General features: G+C 51.1%; 1 protein-coding gene across 1 annotated transcript; it reads left to right on the top strand.

Moving 5' to 3' along the window:
- Positions 1 to 4,384: 4,384 nt before the first annotated feature.
- Positions 4,385 to 18,939, top strand: CD4 (CD4 molecule). The gene is made up of 10 exons (XM_037068223.1): positions 4,385 to 4,535; positions 8,946 to 9,051; positions 9,186 to 9,359; positions 12,812 to 12,973; positions 13,406 to 13,651; positions 14,820 to 15,155; positions 15,926 to 16,126; positions 16,631 to 16,755; positions 17,058 to 17,125; positions 17,489 to 18,939. The coding sequence occupies exons 2-10, from the start codon at positions 9,003 to 9,005 to the stop codon at positions 17,517 to 17,519; spliced, it is 1,392 nt and encodes a 463-aa protein (XP_036924118.1). The 5' UTR covers positions 4,385 to 4,535; positions 8,946 to 9,002; the 3' UTR covers positions 17,520 to 18,939.
- Positions 18,940 to 19,396: the final 457 nt, after the last annotated feature.

The raw sequence follows: 19,396 nt of genomic DNA, 5'->3' as shown, positions 1-19,396 counted from the left end.
CAAGTATTAAGGGTCTACCATGCCCAAGGCACTCTACCAGGAGCCAAGTAAGACAGACACGGTCACCACTCCAGTCTAAGGCAGAGACTAAGCAGTCAGCAATTCCATAATCACAGCACTTGGAGCAGTGCTTCCAGGGGAAAAGCAGCACAAGGCATTGGGAGGTCTTACCGTAAGGGGCCCTGATTTCAGCTGAGGAGCCCAAGGAGCCTTCTCAGGCTATGGTGGGGGGGGGGTGCAGTCATGGGTGGAGGATGATAGAGCCCAAATCCAGCCTCTGGGGTACAATAGGAAGCCCCCTCACCTCCCTCACCTCTGACCCACATGCCTTCAGACTTCTTTCAGGTGAGAAATCGACTTCAGTCTCATGCAAGCCTCTATCATGTTGAATTTTCTTGCAGCAGAGCCCAATGCTTACTGATACACACTTCCATGGAGACCTTTCTCAGTCTCCAGGTTGAGACAAAGTTCACTGTGATAAGCTCTCCCAACACCCTGCACTTCTCCCTTTGTAGCTCTTTTTTAATCGTAATGAAATGATTGAATGGTTAGTGTCTGCATCACAGGCCAGAGCAGTGACCGTGTCTAGCTTATTTAACATCCCTAGCACCCAGCAGAGTACCTCGGGTAGACACTGTTGAATACATGAATGAATAGAGGATCAGGAGTTACAAACTTAAATCAATGCTCACAGGAGCCTGCTAGGTAATGTGAATGAGATAGCAGGTGGGAGGGTGTTTGCATACCAGCTACGGTAAGAGGATGAAGGCCTGAGGAAGGACACACTTGCCCCTTGAAGGACACACACCCTCCTTTTAAGGATGCTCCTTAAGTGGTGCGCCTGACATTTTCACTCACATTCATTAACTGAAATAGACATTTAGCCACATCCAGTTGCAAAGGAGGCTGGGAAGTATAACAAATCCAGGCAGCCACGAGCTCCCTTAAAATTGAGGGCATTGCCCTGGCTGGTGTGGCTCAGTGGACTGAGCGTGGGCCTGCGAACCACACGATCGCGGTTTGATTCCCGGTCGGGGCACATGCCTGGGTTGCAGGCCAGTTCCTGGCGGGGGACACACCAGGGGCAACCATACATTGCTATTTCTCTCTCTCTCCTTCCTTTCCCCTCTAAAAATAAATAAAATCTTAAAAAAAATGAGGGCATTAATAAGGAAGAAAAGAAAAGAAAACAGACTTTGGGGACAGTGAAGTTCTGCACAGAGAGATAGTTAAGATCTGAAGAATGAATAAAAGTTTTCTAGATTAGTGATTCTCAAAGTGTGGCCCACTGGGGTCCCTGAGCCCCTATCGGGGGTTTGCGAGGTCCTCTCATTTTCATAAAAATGAAATATGCATGTTGAGATTGCAATGATGTTGCAAAAGCAGTCTGGGATAGAGGGTTTGCTGCCTTAGCACAAATCTCGGCAGTGGAACCAAATCATACTATAGACATTGTATTCTTCACCACCAGGCACCTGCGGTTAAAAAAAGGAAATTAATGCCAGTTTCACTTGAGAATGCCCCTGATGAAGCCGTAAATAGCAATTTTATTAAAATTTAGCCCTGACTGCGTTGTTATGGAATGAGATGCGGCACTTCCCGTTTGTTGAGAAGCGGTGTGAAGCGAGAGGAGTCCTTTGCTGCAAAGGAAGCCCGGTGGCTGTTCCCAGTGGAAACACGGTATTAAGTGTTGGAGTTGCAAGCTAAACTAGCCCGTTTCTTTTCTCCTAGTAGAGGAATGGCGTGATTAGAGGTGCATATTTAAATTCAGGCTGCTGTGCAGAAGATGTCCTGGAGGAAGAAGAATGGAGAGGCCAGGAGACCATGGGGAGGCAGGTGTGACTGTCCAGGCAAAAGATGATAATGGCACCTTGGATGGGAATGGTGGCAGTGGGGCAGAATGACCCCAAGAAGCCTCAGAGCTCTTTAGAGTGCACCATCCATGGGAATTGGTAAATAAACACACGGGAGGGGCTGGGTGAAGAAGTCAAAGGTATCCAGTTTACTTGGCTTGAGCAGCTTGGTGGATGGTAAAGCCCTTACTGAGTGGGAGACTTTGAGGAGAAGTAGGATTGCAGGTATAAAACAATAATAACTGCCCTGGCTGGTGTGATTCAGTGGATTGAGTGCTGGCCTGAGAATCCAAGGGTCACTGGTTCAATTCCAATCATGGAACATGCCTGGCCCATGCCTGGGCCAGGTCCCCAGAAGGGGGCGCGTGAGAGGCAACCACACATTGATGTTTCTCTCCCTCTCTTTCTCCTTCCCTTCCCCTCTGTCTAAAAGTTAAATAAAGTCTTTTTTAAAAAACAAGACATAAATAACATTTTAAAATATTAAAAAAAAAACACCCTGGCTGGCGTGGCTCAGTGGATTGAGCGTGGGCCAGCAAACCATACGATCGCGGTTCGATTCTCAGTCGGGGCGCATGCCTGAGTTGCGGGCGGTTCCCATCGGGGGACTCACGAGAGGCAACTATACATTGATACTTCTCTCCTTCTCTCCTCCCCTTCTCCTCTCAAGATAAATAAATAAAATCTTAAAAAAAATAACTGAAGTCACTTTATTTGTTTATTTGAATATTAGGCACCTTTATTACATAAGCTGAGATAGGAGGGAGGAGCATTCATTCGCTGTTCTGGGCCTTGATTTTCCTCAGCTACAGCCCCAGCTCCCTGCCCTCCAGCACAGACCATCTGCTCGGCCACACGGGCCTGGTCTTGGAGGGATGCACGCAAGCAGCTTGCTCCACTGGAATTGCTCCTCTAGAAAATTGCTGATTTTGGCAGTCTTCTGAATTATCATCTGTGGTTGTTTTTCCTTTAAATTTTCTTTCTCCTCACAAGTCAGCTTGGCCCCCTTCTTTCAGTCCAGGGGCAGGGCACAGTGGGACTTGTACTCCTCTCTCTGTACTCAGTGCCATCAATGAGCACAGTGCAGTTCTTTACCAGCAGCTTGGTGCAGACCAGCTTGTCGCTGGATGCATTGCCAACAGCAGAGATGATCGCTATTTTGCGTGTGCAACACCCCGAAGCCCAAACTGCCCACGTCCTGCCTCAAGGCCCGGTACTTCTTGCTGCCTCCCTGTACGTGGACTGTGTATGTGTGCCACGGGGCCAATCTTAGCACGTGGACTGTGTCCATGTGGCAGGGGCCAACCTGAGAGCTGGCAGCAGGGTGTCCCAGCTCATAATTTCCCTTCTTGCGGGGGGCGGGGCTTGCTGTAGCCCCCAGCACTATGGTGCTTGTGCCAGTTGTCCTGAGAGATGCCTGTGCCTCAGAGCCGGCTGGGAAGAACTACATGGAGCTACTTTAAAATGGAGCCAGAGCTCCATTTGCCAGAGGAACTCTGCCCGCCTTATGCCTCAAACCTCTGGAATGTTAAAACAGGGGAAAATAACCTTTGGAATGGAAGGGCCTAAAGCAACATTGTGCCCCAAAGAACTGTTTGCAAGGATAACACAAAAGCAGATATTAAGGTTACTGGACCAGTAGCTCCTGGATTGAAAATTAAAATCATTCTTTAGAATAAACATCACTATGGGATGTTGTCTGCACCAATAGAATGTCTGCCTTCCTTCCACTGATATAATTTTTCACCTTCCCTTTCTTATAAATGCCCCTTGTCTCTATCTCCTGATTGGAACATTATTTGGGCTTCTGTCAAAATCAATGCTTTTTAAATAGCTAGTCTGTTCTCAAATACATGCTTGTTGCCTCTCGCTTTGAAAGGCCTTTTATTTTTAGGTTACCAGAGGGTAGTAGTACACAGGTGGTGAGTTTGGTTTGGAACAAGTTGAGTTTGCTATGTCTGGTGAACGTCCAGGTGGAAATGTCCAAGGGGCGGATGGGTACGCACATCTGGAGGTCCTGAGAGATGCGGGCTAGAGACAGACATCTGAGGGTTGGCAGAGACGAAGACCCAGAGGGAAAGAGTCTGGTCCCTGGCCACTCTGGGTGCCTCAGAAAGATGTCCTTCTTTCCACCCAGGCCCTTTCTGCCACATTGGGCCATCCACAATGTCTCTGGTGCCTACTCGTGAACAAATGTCCTCAGGGCCCAGGAGCAAGCAGCTCTCCAGTGCCCTGCCCAGCCCTTGCCTCCCACCTCTTTCCTTGAAGCCCAGGCCAGGTTGCAGTATCACTGACACGATGTTTTTCTTGTCACCCAACAAAAAAGTGCAGTGACCCTTTTTCTTGCCACCCAGCAAGAAGCACAGTGACGCTCTGGTCTCCAAAGCCTGGTTATGCTTTGACTTTGACTTTTTCCCCTTGACTTTGGTATTTTCACTTTAACATCTTTCCTAACAGGCAGGGGGTGGGGACCCCTGCCCCAGATGGTGACGTTGGGACTGTCTGGGGTGTGGAGGAAGAAACCTCACTACCCAGCTTCCTGTTTCTCCGATTAAGTGCATCTCTGCAGGAGTGACAAGCCCTCTCCCCCGTAGGCTCCTGGTGGCAGAGCTGCCAGCCCCTAACACAGGCACACCTGTGCAAGAGGCAGACACAGGCGGGACGAAAGACACAGGCCCAGAGGTAAGATGGATGGACTCAGCTTTGTTCCTTTCTGCAGGGCTGGGAAGGGAGGAGAACGCGGCAGCGGGTGCGTTGGGGTGTGCTGGACTCTGACCACAGCTCTGGCCACCTTCTCTTGCATTTCATCAGCAGTGATCTCTCAGTGGAACTGTGAGCTTCAGGAGGCCAGGGACTATGCCAGACTCCTCTCTCCACTGTGCCCAGCCAGGTGCCCAGACCAGAAGATGCCTTTAGGGGGTCGTTGCCTCAGATTACAAAATCGGAAAAGAAATGGGGGCTCGAGGGCACCTCAGACTGAGAAAGGAGGTGGAAGGAAATTAGCTATGGGGAGTGGAGAAGGTGAGGATAGGGAGAGAGGGAAAAGAGGACAGAAGGAGGGGGAAAGAAATAGAAATAATAAATATGAAGGAGGGTGGGAGCCTATAAAATAAATGAAAAGGGGAAATGAAAAAGAAAGCAAGAAAAAGAGAAAGAGAAGGCAGTTCTCCCAAAATCAATTTTCCCAATAACCCGATCACTAAAAAGTCACACCAGAAATTATACTTACGGCATTTTATAAGCCACGTGATTGATGCAAAAGCCATCAATGTTAACTAAAGCCACTTTGTTAACTGTCTTTTCTGCTTATATGTATTCTTACGCTTGGTCTACTTTTGTGCATTTTTGGAATTTTGAACAATATATCTAGAGGCACTCCCCTTTAATTAGCTTTAAAATGATTAATGGAATGGAAAAGCTAATATTCTCCAAAAGGATTGGAATCGAGCTCTACGTGAGAAATGCTGTAAAAGTGATAGATACATGTTTTTAGGTAACTGTGCCATTGGAAAAACTGGCTCTAAGAGAGTTGGCTTTAGGTGTCTTGGCTGCTCTGGAAAAGGAGGCTAGAGGGTCAGAAAACGGGGTGCAGACCCCTCCGCGCCGCAGACGGGAGGTAACGCCCCCGAGATGGGACACCTCGTACAACTCCACAGCCTCGGGCCTTTTCTTTCCTAAGCCCTCCGCGGCCTTCCAGCGCAGCACCTGAGGCGGCCTCTGCCTCCCCGCTCCGTAGCCCAATTCTGGGAGAGGGGCCTCTGCGGTACAGTCAGATTCCTCAAAATAGAAGCGCCCCGTTCTCGATCATTCAAAGATGTCCTTCGGGGTGGAACACCATCTCCTGAATGTCCTGCTCTCGCGGGGCAAATATTTAAGAGTGCCAGGCTGAGAGCAGAACCTGGTGGGGAGATCACCAGTTTTTCGTGTTGCGACAGAGACTTTCTTGGGCTGTGCTCGATTCTGTCGTTTGTACAAGATGGCTGCCCTTCACCTCAGAGGACAGAGTTCCCAGAGGTCAGGGCGAGCCGTAACTCCCCAGATGATTCCCTCTCTCAGTGTGGGGACACCTGTATAGAAGAGGTCTCCCGTGACATAAAAGCTGCGCCCGCCAGCTGGTTCTAGAAAGCAGGCTCTCAGTACCGAAGGCCTCCATCCTGGCCATGGTTACGAGGTGGCCCCAAGGGAGTTGGGTAGACCAAGGGCCTTGCGCGTCTTAGACACCGACCAAGTGTTCGCTGAAGTTTTAGACACTGAATAAGTGTTTGTTGAATGAAATAACTTTGATGAGGGTGGGTGCTGGGAGGAAGCAGACAGGGGCCTGGGTTTGGGAGGGCCTAAGGTGGAGCTCTGCTCCTTTGGGGGGGGGGGGTAAGGGAAGGAGGGAGGGCACGTCTCCCCCCAGCGTGGGCGTCTGAGGCAAAGGAGAGGATGGCGGAGGTTGCAGCTCCCGAACCACAGGGTCCCTTAGAGGGGTCCTGGTATCTAGGAAGTTGTATGAAGCCCGTAAGCAGTAGAGAGGGTGTGTGTGGTCAGGGCACATCCCGTGGCTGGGCGTGAGGGGGCTGCCTGGGAGCCTTGGGGGCAAGATAAAAGTGCCCGTGGGACCACAGACCGCCGTTGTGGTGGGGCTGTGCCCTCTTCCTCTCCCCAGCCTCGCTCCTCATCCCATCTCAGGGGGCCAAGGCGAGGGCAGCAGGAACCTCAAGGGCTCTGAGTTGGGGGGGGAGGCGTGTTGCCATTTTGGTCGCATCGCTCCCTTGTTCTCTCTTTTGCTGGACTGCGCACTCATGCAGGGGGCTGGCGTGCCAGAATTTCTTCATCTCTTCCCCTCTGCCTCCACCTTGTCTGAACTCTCCCGGGCCTTGTGTGCGATCACGGATTGTGTGGAGCGTAGCCGCTGTTTTAATGAGCTGCTCTGGGTTTCTCCCTACCTTCTGCTTTCCTTGGGGCCTCTGTGTGTTCCTCCAGATCTGTCCTTTTCCCTTTGTCCACCCTGCAGCCATCCCTGTCACATGCACCCTCTGCAGCCTCACCTCCGATCAAAGCTTGTTGAAAGCCAGCATTCCTGCCGGAGGCCTGGATGCCTGTTCACAGGCAAGAAAAGGAATTAGAGCTTGGTGGCAGACAGAATGAGGAGAGATGAGGAAGGAGAAGAGGCACAGGCAACCCCCCCCAAAAAACGGGACAGCCAGAATTGCCTCGTGGCATATGAGACACAGAAGGAGACACAGACCCAGGGACTTGAAGACGGGTGTGTCAGTGTGGGGAGGCATAGATACAGAAATGCATGGATGTGAGCAAAGCAACAAGGAGGGAGGGGGAGAGGAAGTGAGAGAGAGAGGCGCCAGGACCTTGGGAACCAGCAAGTACCTCCCAGCTTCACCCTGGGGTTGTACTGTACTGGGGCAGAGCGCCTCTGAGGAGGCTGAGGATGTGGAAATCAAAGGGCAGCTCTCTGGGGCGGCAGCAGCGGAAGCCCAAGGCACGAAAGCAAGCAGCAGCCGGAAACCCATAGCCTCCTGCATTGAGCTGAGCCCTGGGGCTGGGTTGGAGCAGTGCAGGCAGCTGGAGGGAGGAGGTGGCATCTGCCCAGACCCCAGATCATGGAGTAGGGAAGAAAAAGTGACCACCATTTGGGGGAGAGGTCAAGAATGCCCAAGCTTCCTCAACCATCTAAGCTGAATTTGGGCCCCAGGAAAGGTGTATCCCATAGGAGACCCCCTCACTTTCTGCTCACCAAAGACACAGTGAGTCTAGGATGGGGGGAACAGCGGGAACCACTTCAGATGTAAGGGTGCCCCTGCCCCACTCTCTTACCCCAGCTTTCCCCCGAAGGCCTCCCTGCCCCAGGTTAATTTGTAAACAACTGCACTCGTGACCACACTCCTTCCTTTCCTGAGCCCTCCTTCCTGGCATCTTCTCTTCTTAGTTCCCTGGTAAAAAAAAATTCTATCGAGTCCCTACTGTACGTTAAGTGCTGGGTAATTGTTCTTTCAGGCAGGTGGGGTGACTGGAGAGGGCTTTAAAAAAATCTTCCCCCAAACTTCATCAGTAGGACCCAGCCCCCAGCACCCCTCTCCTGACTCCCAGTTCTTTGGGCCAGCCCCACCACCTCCGCACACCTTGGGTGGGATGCCCCTCCCCTCTTCTTTCATCTAATTCATGGTTTTCAAATTCGAGCCTGCATCAGTCACCTGGAGGTTTGTGAAAACACAGACTGCTAGACCCACCCCAGTTTCTGATTCAGCAGGTTTTGGATGGGGCCTGAGAATTTGCGTTTCTAACGAGTTCCCAGGTGATGCTGCCGAGGCTGGTCTGGAGCCACACTTTGAGAACCACCGCTCTAACCTAATGCTGCCCCTTCCTAAGGTCTGCTCAGAACCTTCTGCAGCCTCCTCCCCCCAACCAGCAACAGTATTCTAAGCTCATGGAAGTGGCTCCTGCTCTTTCATCTAAATGCTGAAACAGCATCTCATGCGTGTCCTTTTAGGAGTTATTACAGGGTCGATCTGCTAGTGAGCCGGGCCTTACCCTCTGCTCTTTCTCTCCCTGGCCCCTCACACTCTGTCTGGCCCCAGATCCTGGAAATCTCACCTCAGAACTGACCCATAAGTCAATCTCTCTCCCCACATTCTCAGGGCACTCAGGCCCCAGTTCCTCGGTCAGGACTGTTACAATCCTGACTCCTGGGCTTGGCCTCCCCCCACTCATCTTTCACAGAGTGGCTCAAGGGAACCCTTTTGCTTATCTAATGATGTCCTTCTCTACATTAAGTCCCCTGCTGGCTCCCCATGGCCCAGGGTCAGGTCCCAGCATCCGAGCACAGCATTCAAAGACCTCCAAGACCTGACTTGGCTCCCTGATCTCAGTCCCCACCAATTTGCTCCTTTCTCCGTAAACCTTTCTCTGACTCCAGGAGACAGAGACTGCCCCTGGCCTGGCCACAGCACTGTGTGGTTCCATACTGCTTAGAGGTGTGCACTCCACGTCCCTGGCTTGGCTGTAGGTTCCTGAAGGGAGAGATTGCCTATGATCTCGGTATGCTCCAGGCCCAATAAATGCCCGCTATCTAACCATTTGGATTTCCCTCAGGCTCTGCCCCTTCTGCAGGGGACGGCCCAGGTCCCTGCCTGCCTCAGCAAGAGCACAATGAACCAGGGAATCTCTTTTAGGCACCTGCGCCTGCTGCTGCAACTGGGTGAGTGCTCAGATTTGGGGTGTGGGTGCAGATGGCCTGGGAGGAAGGGCTATCTGAGAAATGCAGAGGTGGGGATGAGCCCCCGAGGTGGGGCAGTGACTGGCTTGGGGCCTGACCTCCTTCTTTTCACCTAGCGCTGCTGCTCCCAGGGATCACTCAGGGGAAGGAAGTGGTGCTGAGTAAGGCAGGAGACACAGTGGAGCTGTCCTGCCAAATTCCTCAGAAGAAGAACCTGCAGTTCACCTGGAAGTATCCTTCTGGAACCAAAATTCTGGGAAGCTTCCCCTGGGGTTCAAGTTTCGTTGTAGGTAGGGTGGCCTAGCTCCCCAATCAGGGAGAAAAGCATTAAGGATTGAACATCCCTGGTTCAGCGCTCTGCTCTGGGTGAACTCTGGGATTCCACAGGGTTTAGCTTGACAGAGACTCAGGTACAAGTGTTAGTTTTAAGTGATAATTATAATAACTTTTTTATTTTTAGTTTTTGTTTCTGTTTCTGGTGTTTTGTTTTGTTTTACAGTTGCTTTCTGTTTATGACAAGTGATACTGGCTTTCCATTTATCGCAGTAATATAAAGTTTCGCTTTAAAATGAAGTCATTTTATGTTATATTTTATTTTATTTTTTAAAATATTTTATTTATTCATCTTTAGAGGGGTAAGGGGAGGAGAGAGAGAGAGAGAAATAGCAATGTGTGGTTGCCTCTCGTGCATACCCTGCTGGGAACTGGCCTGCAACCCAGGCATGTGCCCTGAATCGAACAGAGATCCTTTGGTTAGAAGGCCCGCGCTCAATCCACTGAGCTACACCAGTCAGGGCTAAAAGTGAATCTATTTTAATATGTTACATAAATAATACAGGTAGATTCAACCAAAAATCATGTATAAGGTATATGAATGGTTTAAGCCTGGAAAATATGGTTCCAGTCCCAGACTTTGATTTTAACAGTGAGGCAACTGAGGCCCAGGGAGAGGAAGTCCCTGCCCTGAGCTTTTGTACCCAATTAGAGGCAGAGCTGGGTTAGAGCTTTGGTCTTTCTTTTCTTCTCTTTCCTACTTTCTTCTTTTTTTTTTTTTAGATTTTATTTATTTACTTTTAGAGAGAGGGGAAGGGAGGGAGAAAGAGAGGGAAACATCAAGCTGAGTACATCGATTAGTTGCCTTTTGCATGCACCCAAATAAGGACGTGGCCCCCAGCCTAGGCATGTGCCCTGACTGGGAATTGAACTGGCGGCCTTTCCATTGGGTTCATGTGCCAGCACTCAATTCACTGAACCACACCAGCCCGGGCTCCTTTCTAAAAATTCTCAAGGTTTTGGGGTCAGTACTTGTTGCCTTTCTGTGATTTGAGTTTCCTGCAGAGAAGCCCCCCTTCCCAACTTCCTGGTCCCTGACAAGGGCAGTGTCACTTTCCTGATCCCGCGTCAAGCCTTTGTTTCCCCTCCCTCACCAACGGTAGCCATCCCTGCTTTTGGAAGTGTGTTTCTGTTTCATCTTCTTTGTTCCCATGGGAAAACCATCATCATTTGCCAAGGCCATATGCCTGGCAATTCCCTCTGCTACTAAACAGTCTCTTCAACTTCGATTTCTCTTTCACTCGTTGCAGCACTGACTTCCTAAGCAACAATACCCTGCACATGTCACTCCTTAGTCCGCTAGACTAAGCCTAGAAGCTCTTGCCTGACGGTCACCCCTAGCATCACTTCCCATAGCTTCCCAGCCAGAAACTTCCACTCCCAGGTGGTTTTCTCCCTGCTTTGAGATGCCTTCCCACTGGAGCTTCCCCCTGTTCCTGGATGTCCTCACTACTCCCCTTCTCTCTAGTCCACTGCTTATACTTCTTTTAAGTCTTGGTTCAACACTGGTCTTCTCCATGAATTTATCTCAGACCCAACCACGTTCTTAGACCTTTACACTATCCTGCGATTGCTTTTGCCAAGTATGGGACAGCCTGAGCAAGTGGGCCATGATGGGTCCAGAAGAGGAAGAGCTGTTTTAGGGGAGGAGTGATACATTTCATTTTGAACCAACTGAGTTTTGGGTGATGTCAGGCTAATCTGAAAAAATTATCTCTTGGGCCACTGCAAATGTGGGCCCACAATTGAGGAGCGAGGTTGGAGGTGAGAATATCAACTTGGGAGTGATCTACCGAGCTGAGATGGGATGCAGTGGAATTTAGAATATCTACAGAAATGTGGAAGAAGTCCAAGACAAAGTCTGGGGTAACACCTAGGTGTAGATGTCAGAACAAGAGTCCAAAATGAAGAAAAGTGATGGTGCTTAGATCTGGAGGAGAAAATCAATAGAGGTGGAAAATGGGGCAGAACTAGAGAAGGTTCCTTTTTTCAAGAAGTTTGGTAAATTGTGAAAGAAATATAGTAGGATTTCATAAAAATGGAGGAACTCAACCGATGTGTAGATCCAAGGGAAAGAGCAAGTGGGGTGGGAACAACTGAAGGGACAAATGAAAGGAGTGTTGGGTGAGTGTGGGAGGGAGAGCTGGGGTTGGGCGGTGCCCAGGGCTACAGGTGCTCCAGACAGGTCTCCTGGAAAGGATGAGCCCCAAAGGGACTATGGGGTCTGGAGGTGTGGAGAAGGGAGGATGCATGGCCAACAGGACATCCATTCTCCCACACTAAAGCCAGTGTAGGGAGATGGCGCCTGGGTGTGCCGCCCTCCTCCCATCCCTGTAAATGTGCATCGGAGTAAAAAAACTGTGTGTTTGCTATGCAAATTTAGCTTCTGAAGCCCTCCTCCACGGGAACTCTGGGGCTGCCACCAGACAAGGGTTTGCTTAAGAGAACCTCCCTCGGTGATGAGAGTTAGATACGACGCAAGAAGAGACTGGAGGAGACCACATGTCCCTGCCTGAGGAACTTTCCAGAAACAGTACTGAACAGTGTCCCTAACAGGCCTGAATTTTAATTCCACTCTACCCCTTACTGGAGTCAAAGTTCAAAAGGCAGAAATGGGTATATAGTGAAAAGCTCCCCTCCCACACTTGTCTTAAGGGTGTTCACTTCCTGTTCCCCAGGGAACTTGGGGAAACCAAGTTTACCATTTTCTTATGTTTACTTCTAAAAATATTTGTTCATATAAAAGGCAGATAGGTAGATAGATAAATTTTCCCCTCCATTTTCAACAAATGGTTGCCTGTTCAATACAATATCTTGCTTTATTCAGTTAATGATGTTTCTTAGATATTATTCCATCTCAGTATATAAAGAGCTTCCTCATGCTTCTATCATAGCATTCCACCGAATGAGTGAACTATAATTTGTTTTTCTATCCTTTCTTTGCGGACATTTAGTTTTGTATGTGCATTTGCAATTCTGGTAGATATTACAAATTACACTCCAAAGAAACTGTGCTGGTTCATGTTCCTGCTGACATTGTGTAAGTAAGAGTTTGGGCTACTCAATCTCTCTGAGCCTCAGTTTCCCTATCTGCAAAATAAGCAAAACAGTACCTGTTATTTGGAATTGCTGTGCAGATCATTTGAGATGATGCATACATAGAGTATTTAGCATGTAGGAGTTGGTGTTCTCTGATTAAGATGTTACTTTATTTTGGATGAGTGAGATGTCCTGGCCAGGTGAATGAATGAGGTGGGACCTCCTCTCCAGTCTGGAGTTCTCTGACTAGGAAGAGGGCAGATTCTGCAGGACATTAGCAATGCATATCAGAGGAGTTGTGAGCCCTGCCTTCCAGAGGTACCGTGTCTCCACCACACCCCAACCTCTTTCATGTGACTTCCTCTCCCAGGTGCCTCCAAGTTGAAGGACCGCGTGGAGACAAAAATATTCCTGTGGGACCAAGGATCCTTTCCTCTGATCATCCGTAACGTTGAGATAACAGACTCGGGGACTTACAACTGTGAAGTGGAGAAAATGCCAAAGATAGTAGTGGAGTTGTGGGTGTTTGGATGTGAGTAGAGCAGGCCTGGGGTGCTGACACCTCCAGCCGATCTCCCCTCCCCCACTCCCATCCCCCCACCCAAACCAGGGTCTGAGCTGATGGCACTTCAATAGTCCAGAGCCAGATGAGACTGGCCGCCTCCTCACACCCTCCCCAGGCCTTTGGCCAGGCTCGGGGAAGAGGAATGGACCTAAAGAGGGAGAAGGAGAAGGGCAGGAGCCACAGGAAGGAGGGGAAGAGACAAAGGAAGAAAAGAGAAGGAGAGGAGGAGACAAGAGGGGGAGAGGGTAGCCCCTCCTAGGGCTGGGGTGGACCACTGGGCATTGGCAAGAAGAGAGATGTAGGGGCAGCAGTAATGGGAGACACTCTTGGTTTCCTGACTTCTTCCCTTCTCCTTGGGAATCGTGTGCGTGTGACACAGGTGGTTTGCTCCCTCTACAGTGAATTCCAGTTCGGACACCTACAGCAGCATCCGCCTGCTGCCTGGGAAGAGCCTGACCCTGACCTTGGATAACCCTCCTAACAGTAGCCCTTGGGTGGAATGGAATGGTCCAGGGAATAAAAAGAAGAGTGAGGGCAAGAGCCTGTCCCTGTCCCGGCTGGGGTTGCAGGACAGTGGTCCCTGGACATGCACTGTCTCCCAGAATGAGAAGACACTGGTGTTCAACATAAACATCTTGGTGCTGGGTAAGACTTGCCCCTGCAGACTGTCTCCTACCTCAGAGGCTGAAAGGCCCTCCCTCAACTCTGACTGCTCTGCTGCTGGGCCTGGTACTAGGGACAGAGGGATATACCGGGCTCTCTCTTCCTCAGGCTGGTGGACTTGGAGGAAGGAAGGGACATGGGATGTAAGGATGTGGGAGACCCCAACAACCCATGGAGGAGGCCCCAAAAGAAGAATGTCAAGGACATCTGTTCTCTGTTGCCTCAGCTCCCCAGTCCCACTAAACTGGCAAATCCACTCACTCAGGAACAGTAGCCACCCGGAGGAAATTCTGTCTTGACCCTTTAGAACCCTGAAGTAGCCACCTCGGGAAAAACTGAAAGCCCAGAATGCAGGTCTCACCCCAGATGCTTGTGTGATTCAAGGTAGAATAGGGTCTGGACTCAGATTCAAATCTGCGCTCTGACTTACCCTCGGGCGAGTCACTGAACCTCTCTGTGCCTTGGTTTTTGCAAAGCACAGATGATGCTCACTGTAATAGTGGTGAGAGTTACTGTAGCATGTAAGGCGCTCAGAACAGTGCCTGGCACATGTTTTCTCTTATCTTGCGAAGGTGCTAACTTTTGTTTTTTTATCCTCACTGGAGGACATGGTTATTGATTTTAGAGAGAGGGAAAGAGAGAGGTAGAGAAACATCAATGCCAGAGAGGAACACCAATGCCAGAGAGAAACACTAATCAGTTGCCTCTTACCAGGGACCAAACCCACAACCCAGGCATGTGCCATGACTGGGAATCAAACCCAACTTTCCAGTTTACAGGACAACGCCCAACCAACTGAGCCACTCCAGCTAGGGCAAGGATGCTATCTAAGCACCTAATTAACGCAGACAAAATACCCTGTGTGCTCCAGGGGTCCTGAAGAGGAAGAGGTCCCCCTCTGGCTGGGCTGTTCTATGAGGGCTTCCAGGAGGAGGAGGCATTGCTGTGGGAACATGTGGGGGTGGAGCAATGAGAAAGTAGATTGAAGAGGTAGATAGAAATTTAAGGGCCTGAAATGGCAAGCTGGGTGTTTGGGTGCATATGCTCCCCTTCCGTCTTTCTGCTGTCCCCACCACACGCCTTCCCCACCCTGAACACCCTCATTGTTCTATCTCCTTCTAACCCACGTTCTCTCCCTTCCCACATCCAGCTTTCCAGAAGGTCTCTAACACATTCTACACGAAAGTGGGGGAACCAGTAGTGTTCTCATTCCCACTCACCTTCGAAGACGAAAACCTGAAAGGGGAGCTGAGGTGGCAGGAGGAGGGGGCTTCCTCCCTTCAGTCCTGGATTGCCTTCTCCTTGGAGAACAGGAAGGTGTCTGTGGTGAGCACTCGTCAAGACCGGAGGATCCAGGTGAAGGAGACGCTTCCCCTCCACTTCAGCCTGCCCAAGGCCTCACCTCGGGATGCTGGTTCTGGAAAACTGACCCTGTCTCTCAAGCAGGGGCAACTGCATCAGGACGTGAACCTCGTGGTGATGAGAAGTGAGGAGCTGGGCTGAGAAGGGGAAGGCAGAGGCGGGAGGTGGAAGGGCCTGACCCGGGGCTAAGCCTTCTAAGCCAAGACCGGCTCCCAAAGGGTTGCCTAAACCCTGGTTGTCTGATGGAGCTGAAGAAGGGCGCACTGGTTTAGGGGCTGGCTTTGTACTAACACTGGAATCCATATATCTTCCCTGACATCTCTGAGCCAGCCTAGGGCACATTGCACTGAGAATCCCCAAAGGCCCTGTGCTGACAACCAGGGTTCTAGTTCTGCCTCAGCCCCCACCCTCTGTGACCTTGTCTAAGCCCCAACTTCTGTGTGTGTGTTTTCCCCTAATGAGGATAAAATCGGCTCGGAACGTGATAGTGATGATGATAATGTCAGGCCCCACACCAACTTCTTCACTTCCCTATTTCCTTAAATCATCATAACAGCTCCACAGGTAATAATGTCTAATACTTGATGCTTCCTACATGCCAGGCCCCATTACAAATATTTGTGCCTTTAATAGTTGTCTGGGGCTCAGGTTGCTGTGCAGCTTGCTCAGGGACACACATTTGTGAGCATTGGGGCCAGGATTCAAATCCAAGACTGCTGGACCTGGAAGGCTGTCTTTTCTCTATTAGAATTACATGAAGATGTGCCCTGAAATACTGAAAGAGGAACACCCACATAAAGTGTCATTTTAATTGTTCTGGTTCCGCTTAGAGCATAGAGGGGCCAGGAACCCAGAGGCCTAGGCTCCTAACTTCAGGCTCTTGTTCCTCCTCAGTGAGTGAGTCCCAGGAACAACTGACCTGTGAGGTACTGGGGCCCAGCTCCCCCAAGCTGAGGCTGAGCTGGAAGCTGAACAACCAGTCTGCAAAGTTCTTAAATCAGCAGAAGCTGGTGAAGGTGCTGAACCCTGAGCAGGGGGTATGGCAGTGTCTACTGAGTGATAATGACAAAGTTCTACTGGAATCCAAGGTCGAGGGTAAGTGAGGCCTAACCCCTCAGCCCCTGCCTCCTCAGTTGTGGCACTGTCCAGAGCAGTACTGGTGCAGACCACCCAGGGCCCCAGCCTCCCAACTCTCCTGAGAGAGGAGGGTTGTGTGGATGGTACCTGGGTACAGGAGTGACGAGGCAGGGAGTTCCCGGCTCTAGGTACCCACCTGTGGTCTTGCAGGTTCCCACATCCCTAAGCTCTATAGCTCAGGAATGAGGCCCACTTGACCAAGAGTCCCCATCCCAGCTCCTTTCCAAACCTGACCACAAGCACTTGTGTGTGTGCCCATGAGTGTGTGTGCATGGGCATGTGTGTAAGGCACACAGATTGGACCACTACTCCTAGCTTCCCAGGGTGCCCTGTAGTCTCTAAACTGCAAAACCCTTTCCCCAGACTTTCCCCTCCAGCCCAAATGATCTGTGAGGGCCTAGTGTTCCCTGCCCTGCTCTCCCAGCCCAAGGACTGAGCTGAACACCCCTCTTTCTCTTGCAGTTTTGTCCTCAGCATTAGCCCAGGCCTGGCCAAAGCTCCTCGCCATTGTGCTGGGGGCGATTGCAGGCTTTCTGATTTTCAGTGGGTTCTGCATCTTCTGCTGTGTCAAGTGCTGGCGCCAAAGGGTGAGTGAGCCTCCTCAGACCCCCCCCACATACACACAGAGCAACAAGGGTGTCCTGTCTGTGTGACTTGCTTCTGCTCGGTTTCTCTCTGCCCACCACTGAGTTCCCTTACTGCAGACTGGGCTGTGTCCCAGATCCCAGGGAGGGAGATGCAGGAAGGAGCAGAGTTAATTCTGGGACAGATGGCCTCAGCCACAGTATCTGCTTCTGCCCTCCCAGCTTTCCCCACTCTTCTCTCCAAGGGGCACCTCCCCTCTGGAGGCCAAAGGCCCTCACAACTTCCCTCTTTCTTCCTTGGACAGCGCCAGGCAGAGCGGATGTCTCAGATCAAGAGACTCCTCAGTGAAAAGAAGACCTGCCAATGCCCCCAGTAAGGAACTGGGGGGAGAAGGATGGTGGGGGGGGGTGTGTAAGAATGGGAGGGCTAGGAGGAGGGCAAAGGGGGGAAGAAGAGAGAAGAGGGGAGGAGCTGAGGAGGGAGGAGGGGTGGAAATGGGGACCAAGGGAGGTGGTGGAGGGGAAATAAAGGTACAAAGGGGTGGCTGAAGAGGTAGACAGCAGGCAGAAGGCTAAGGGGTGGGAGGTGGCAGGCAGCAGTGGCCCTGAGGCCATCAGCATACTGGAAGAGAAGACAGGTCTGGGAGCCACAGGCCTTGGAGCCACCTTGGAGGTCCCAGAACCCCAAGGAGTTGGGGAGGGGTAGCCTTGCTCCTCTCACTCTCTCATCCTCCAGCCGGTTACAGAAGACACGTCACCTCATTTGAGGCCTTGGGCCTGGGAGAGCTTCCCACTTGCAGCCTCCCCAGCCATCTACCCTGCGCTGCCTGCTGGGCTCCTGGGCCTGCGGACCAGATGAATGTAGCAGATCCCAGCGCCTCTGGCGTCTCCTGCTCTCTTTGTCCACAGTTGGCTATTGGGTCTCCTCTTCGAGAGGCTTACTCACACTGATGCTTCCTCTTTCCCTATGCAGTCAAACCCTAGCCCTTCTTTGATGATTTCTTCTCAACTCTCTCCCTTACTGCCCACTTGGATCCCAGGGGAGCACGAAGGACCAGCCCTCCCTGGCCTGGCGTGTGAGGCTGGGTGTTTGAAGCACAAAGCACAGGAAGGAAACTTGGGACCAGAGAGGGCAGGGACTAGTCAAAGATCACACAGCCAGTCAAGGACAGATCCAGATCTAAAGGCTCCTGACTGCTCTACTGTTCCATTCTGACACCCACCCACGTGCAGAGCTCACACTTGTGCACAGACACAATTCCTTATCACCCAAGCAACACACTCAGTTTATAAACCAGTTTGACATGTTTTGTCTATTTAAAGCTTAGAAAGATCCTACATACAAGGCTGGTGGTGACAGGACCACGATTAGCATCTCCAGCTGATAGACCAGAAATGGAATTCAGAGAGGTCATATGCCTGCCCAAGGTCACAAAACTAGTAAGTGCTGAGTCAGGACCAGCCCCAACTCCCTGACCCCTCGTCCTACCACTGTTTCCCGAACACAGGAACAAATACCACACAGATCTCTGAGCTGGTGAGTCACCGATGCCCAGTATGTACCTTGGGATTCACAGGAGCATAACAGCACAGGGGGGCCTGCCTTGGGGAGGTCAAGAGCATGGAGAGCAGCCTTCCTGCCTAAAATCCTTCCTGCATCACCTGCTGGAGGCAGAATCCTCTTACCACAGGACGAAACCTGCAGCTCTCCTAATGAGAGCACCAGCTGGGAGTGCAGGCCCTGTGGGAGAGAGTACCCAGTGCCCCACCACTCACCCTGTGAAGAACCCTCTGGCAGGCGAGCTTTGCCAGGGGGAGGGGGTGGGACATAGCCCTGAGAGGGGACAGCTGAGAGGCCCTCCTGTGAAGGATGACAGTGCTGGGCCTCAGTCCCCGTGCCCCGCATGCTCCGTTACAGGAAAACTAAGGTTACAAGTATTCTTCCTCTTCTTCTCAATCCACTTGTCTCAGGAATCCCCAGCCTCCCCTACCTCTCCTTCCATTCTTTTCTCACCATCCTCCTCAGTCCCTGTGCCCTTTCTCTCTCCCTTTCTTTCCAGCTTGCCTCTTCCAAGAACACCCAGTTGCTGCCAGAGCTCTCCGTTGCTTGCTTTGTATTCCTGCCCAATTCCAATCCCTAACTCCCTGAGCTGAGGAAAAAATACAATAAACTTACTATAAAGATACTCTTCTACATTTTTGTGAGAGAGATGTGTGTGTGTATGTGTGTGGACTCCTCTCTGGGGACCCAGAATCTTCTGATCTGTGGGGTCTGACCCAGAGCAGAAGTTGCCAGGCTTGGCCCAGGAAGGAGATGCGGTTCCTCTGGGGAGGGAAAAATGCTCTGGAGACTGATTACCCACTACTCACCCCCAAAGGGCCCTGCATGTGGTCGTGAGGCCAAGACTTTGTAGTCACACGTGTGCGAGATGCACTAAGGGAGAGAGTCTGTAGGACTGCATGTGTTCCACACGTGTGTATGTGTGTGGTCGAGGGCAAGGACCATGCGAAACTAATGTGTGTGTGCGCACGCGCGTCGTGTGTATCCCCAAAAGGAGTGTGAAGTTGGTACTCCAGGAGGTGTGTGTGTCCCCTCGTGCTTTCAGCCCTGTGCACCCTAGCCTCAGGAGCAGCCCAGCCCCAG

The sequence above is a fragment of the Sturnira hondurensis genome, unplaced genomic scaffold (assembly GCF_014824575.4).
Source record: "Sturnira hondurensis isolate 20B ecotype Veracruz unplaced genomic scaffold, ASM1482457v3 Scaffold0017436, whole genome shotgun sequence".
NCBI classification, from domain to species: domain Eukaryota; kingdom Metazoa; phylum Chordata; class Mammalia; order Chiroptera; family Phyllostomidae; genus Sturnira; species Sturnira hondurensis.
This window is presented reverse-complemented; position numbering and strand designations above follow the sequence as displayed.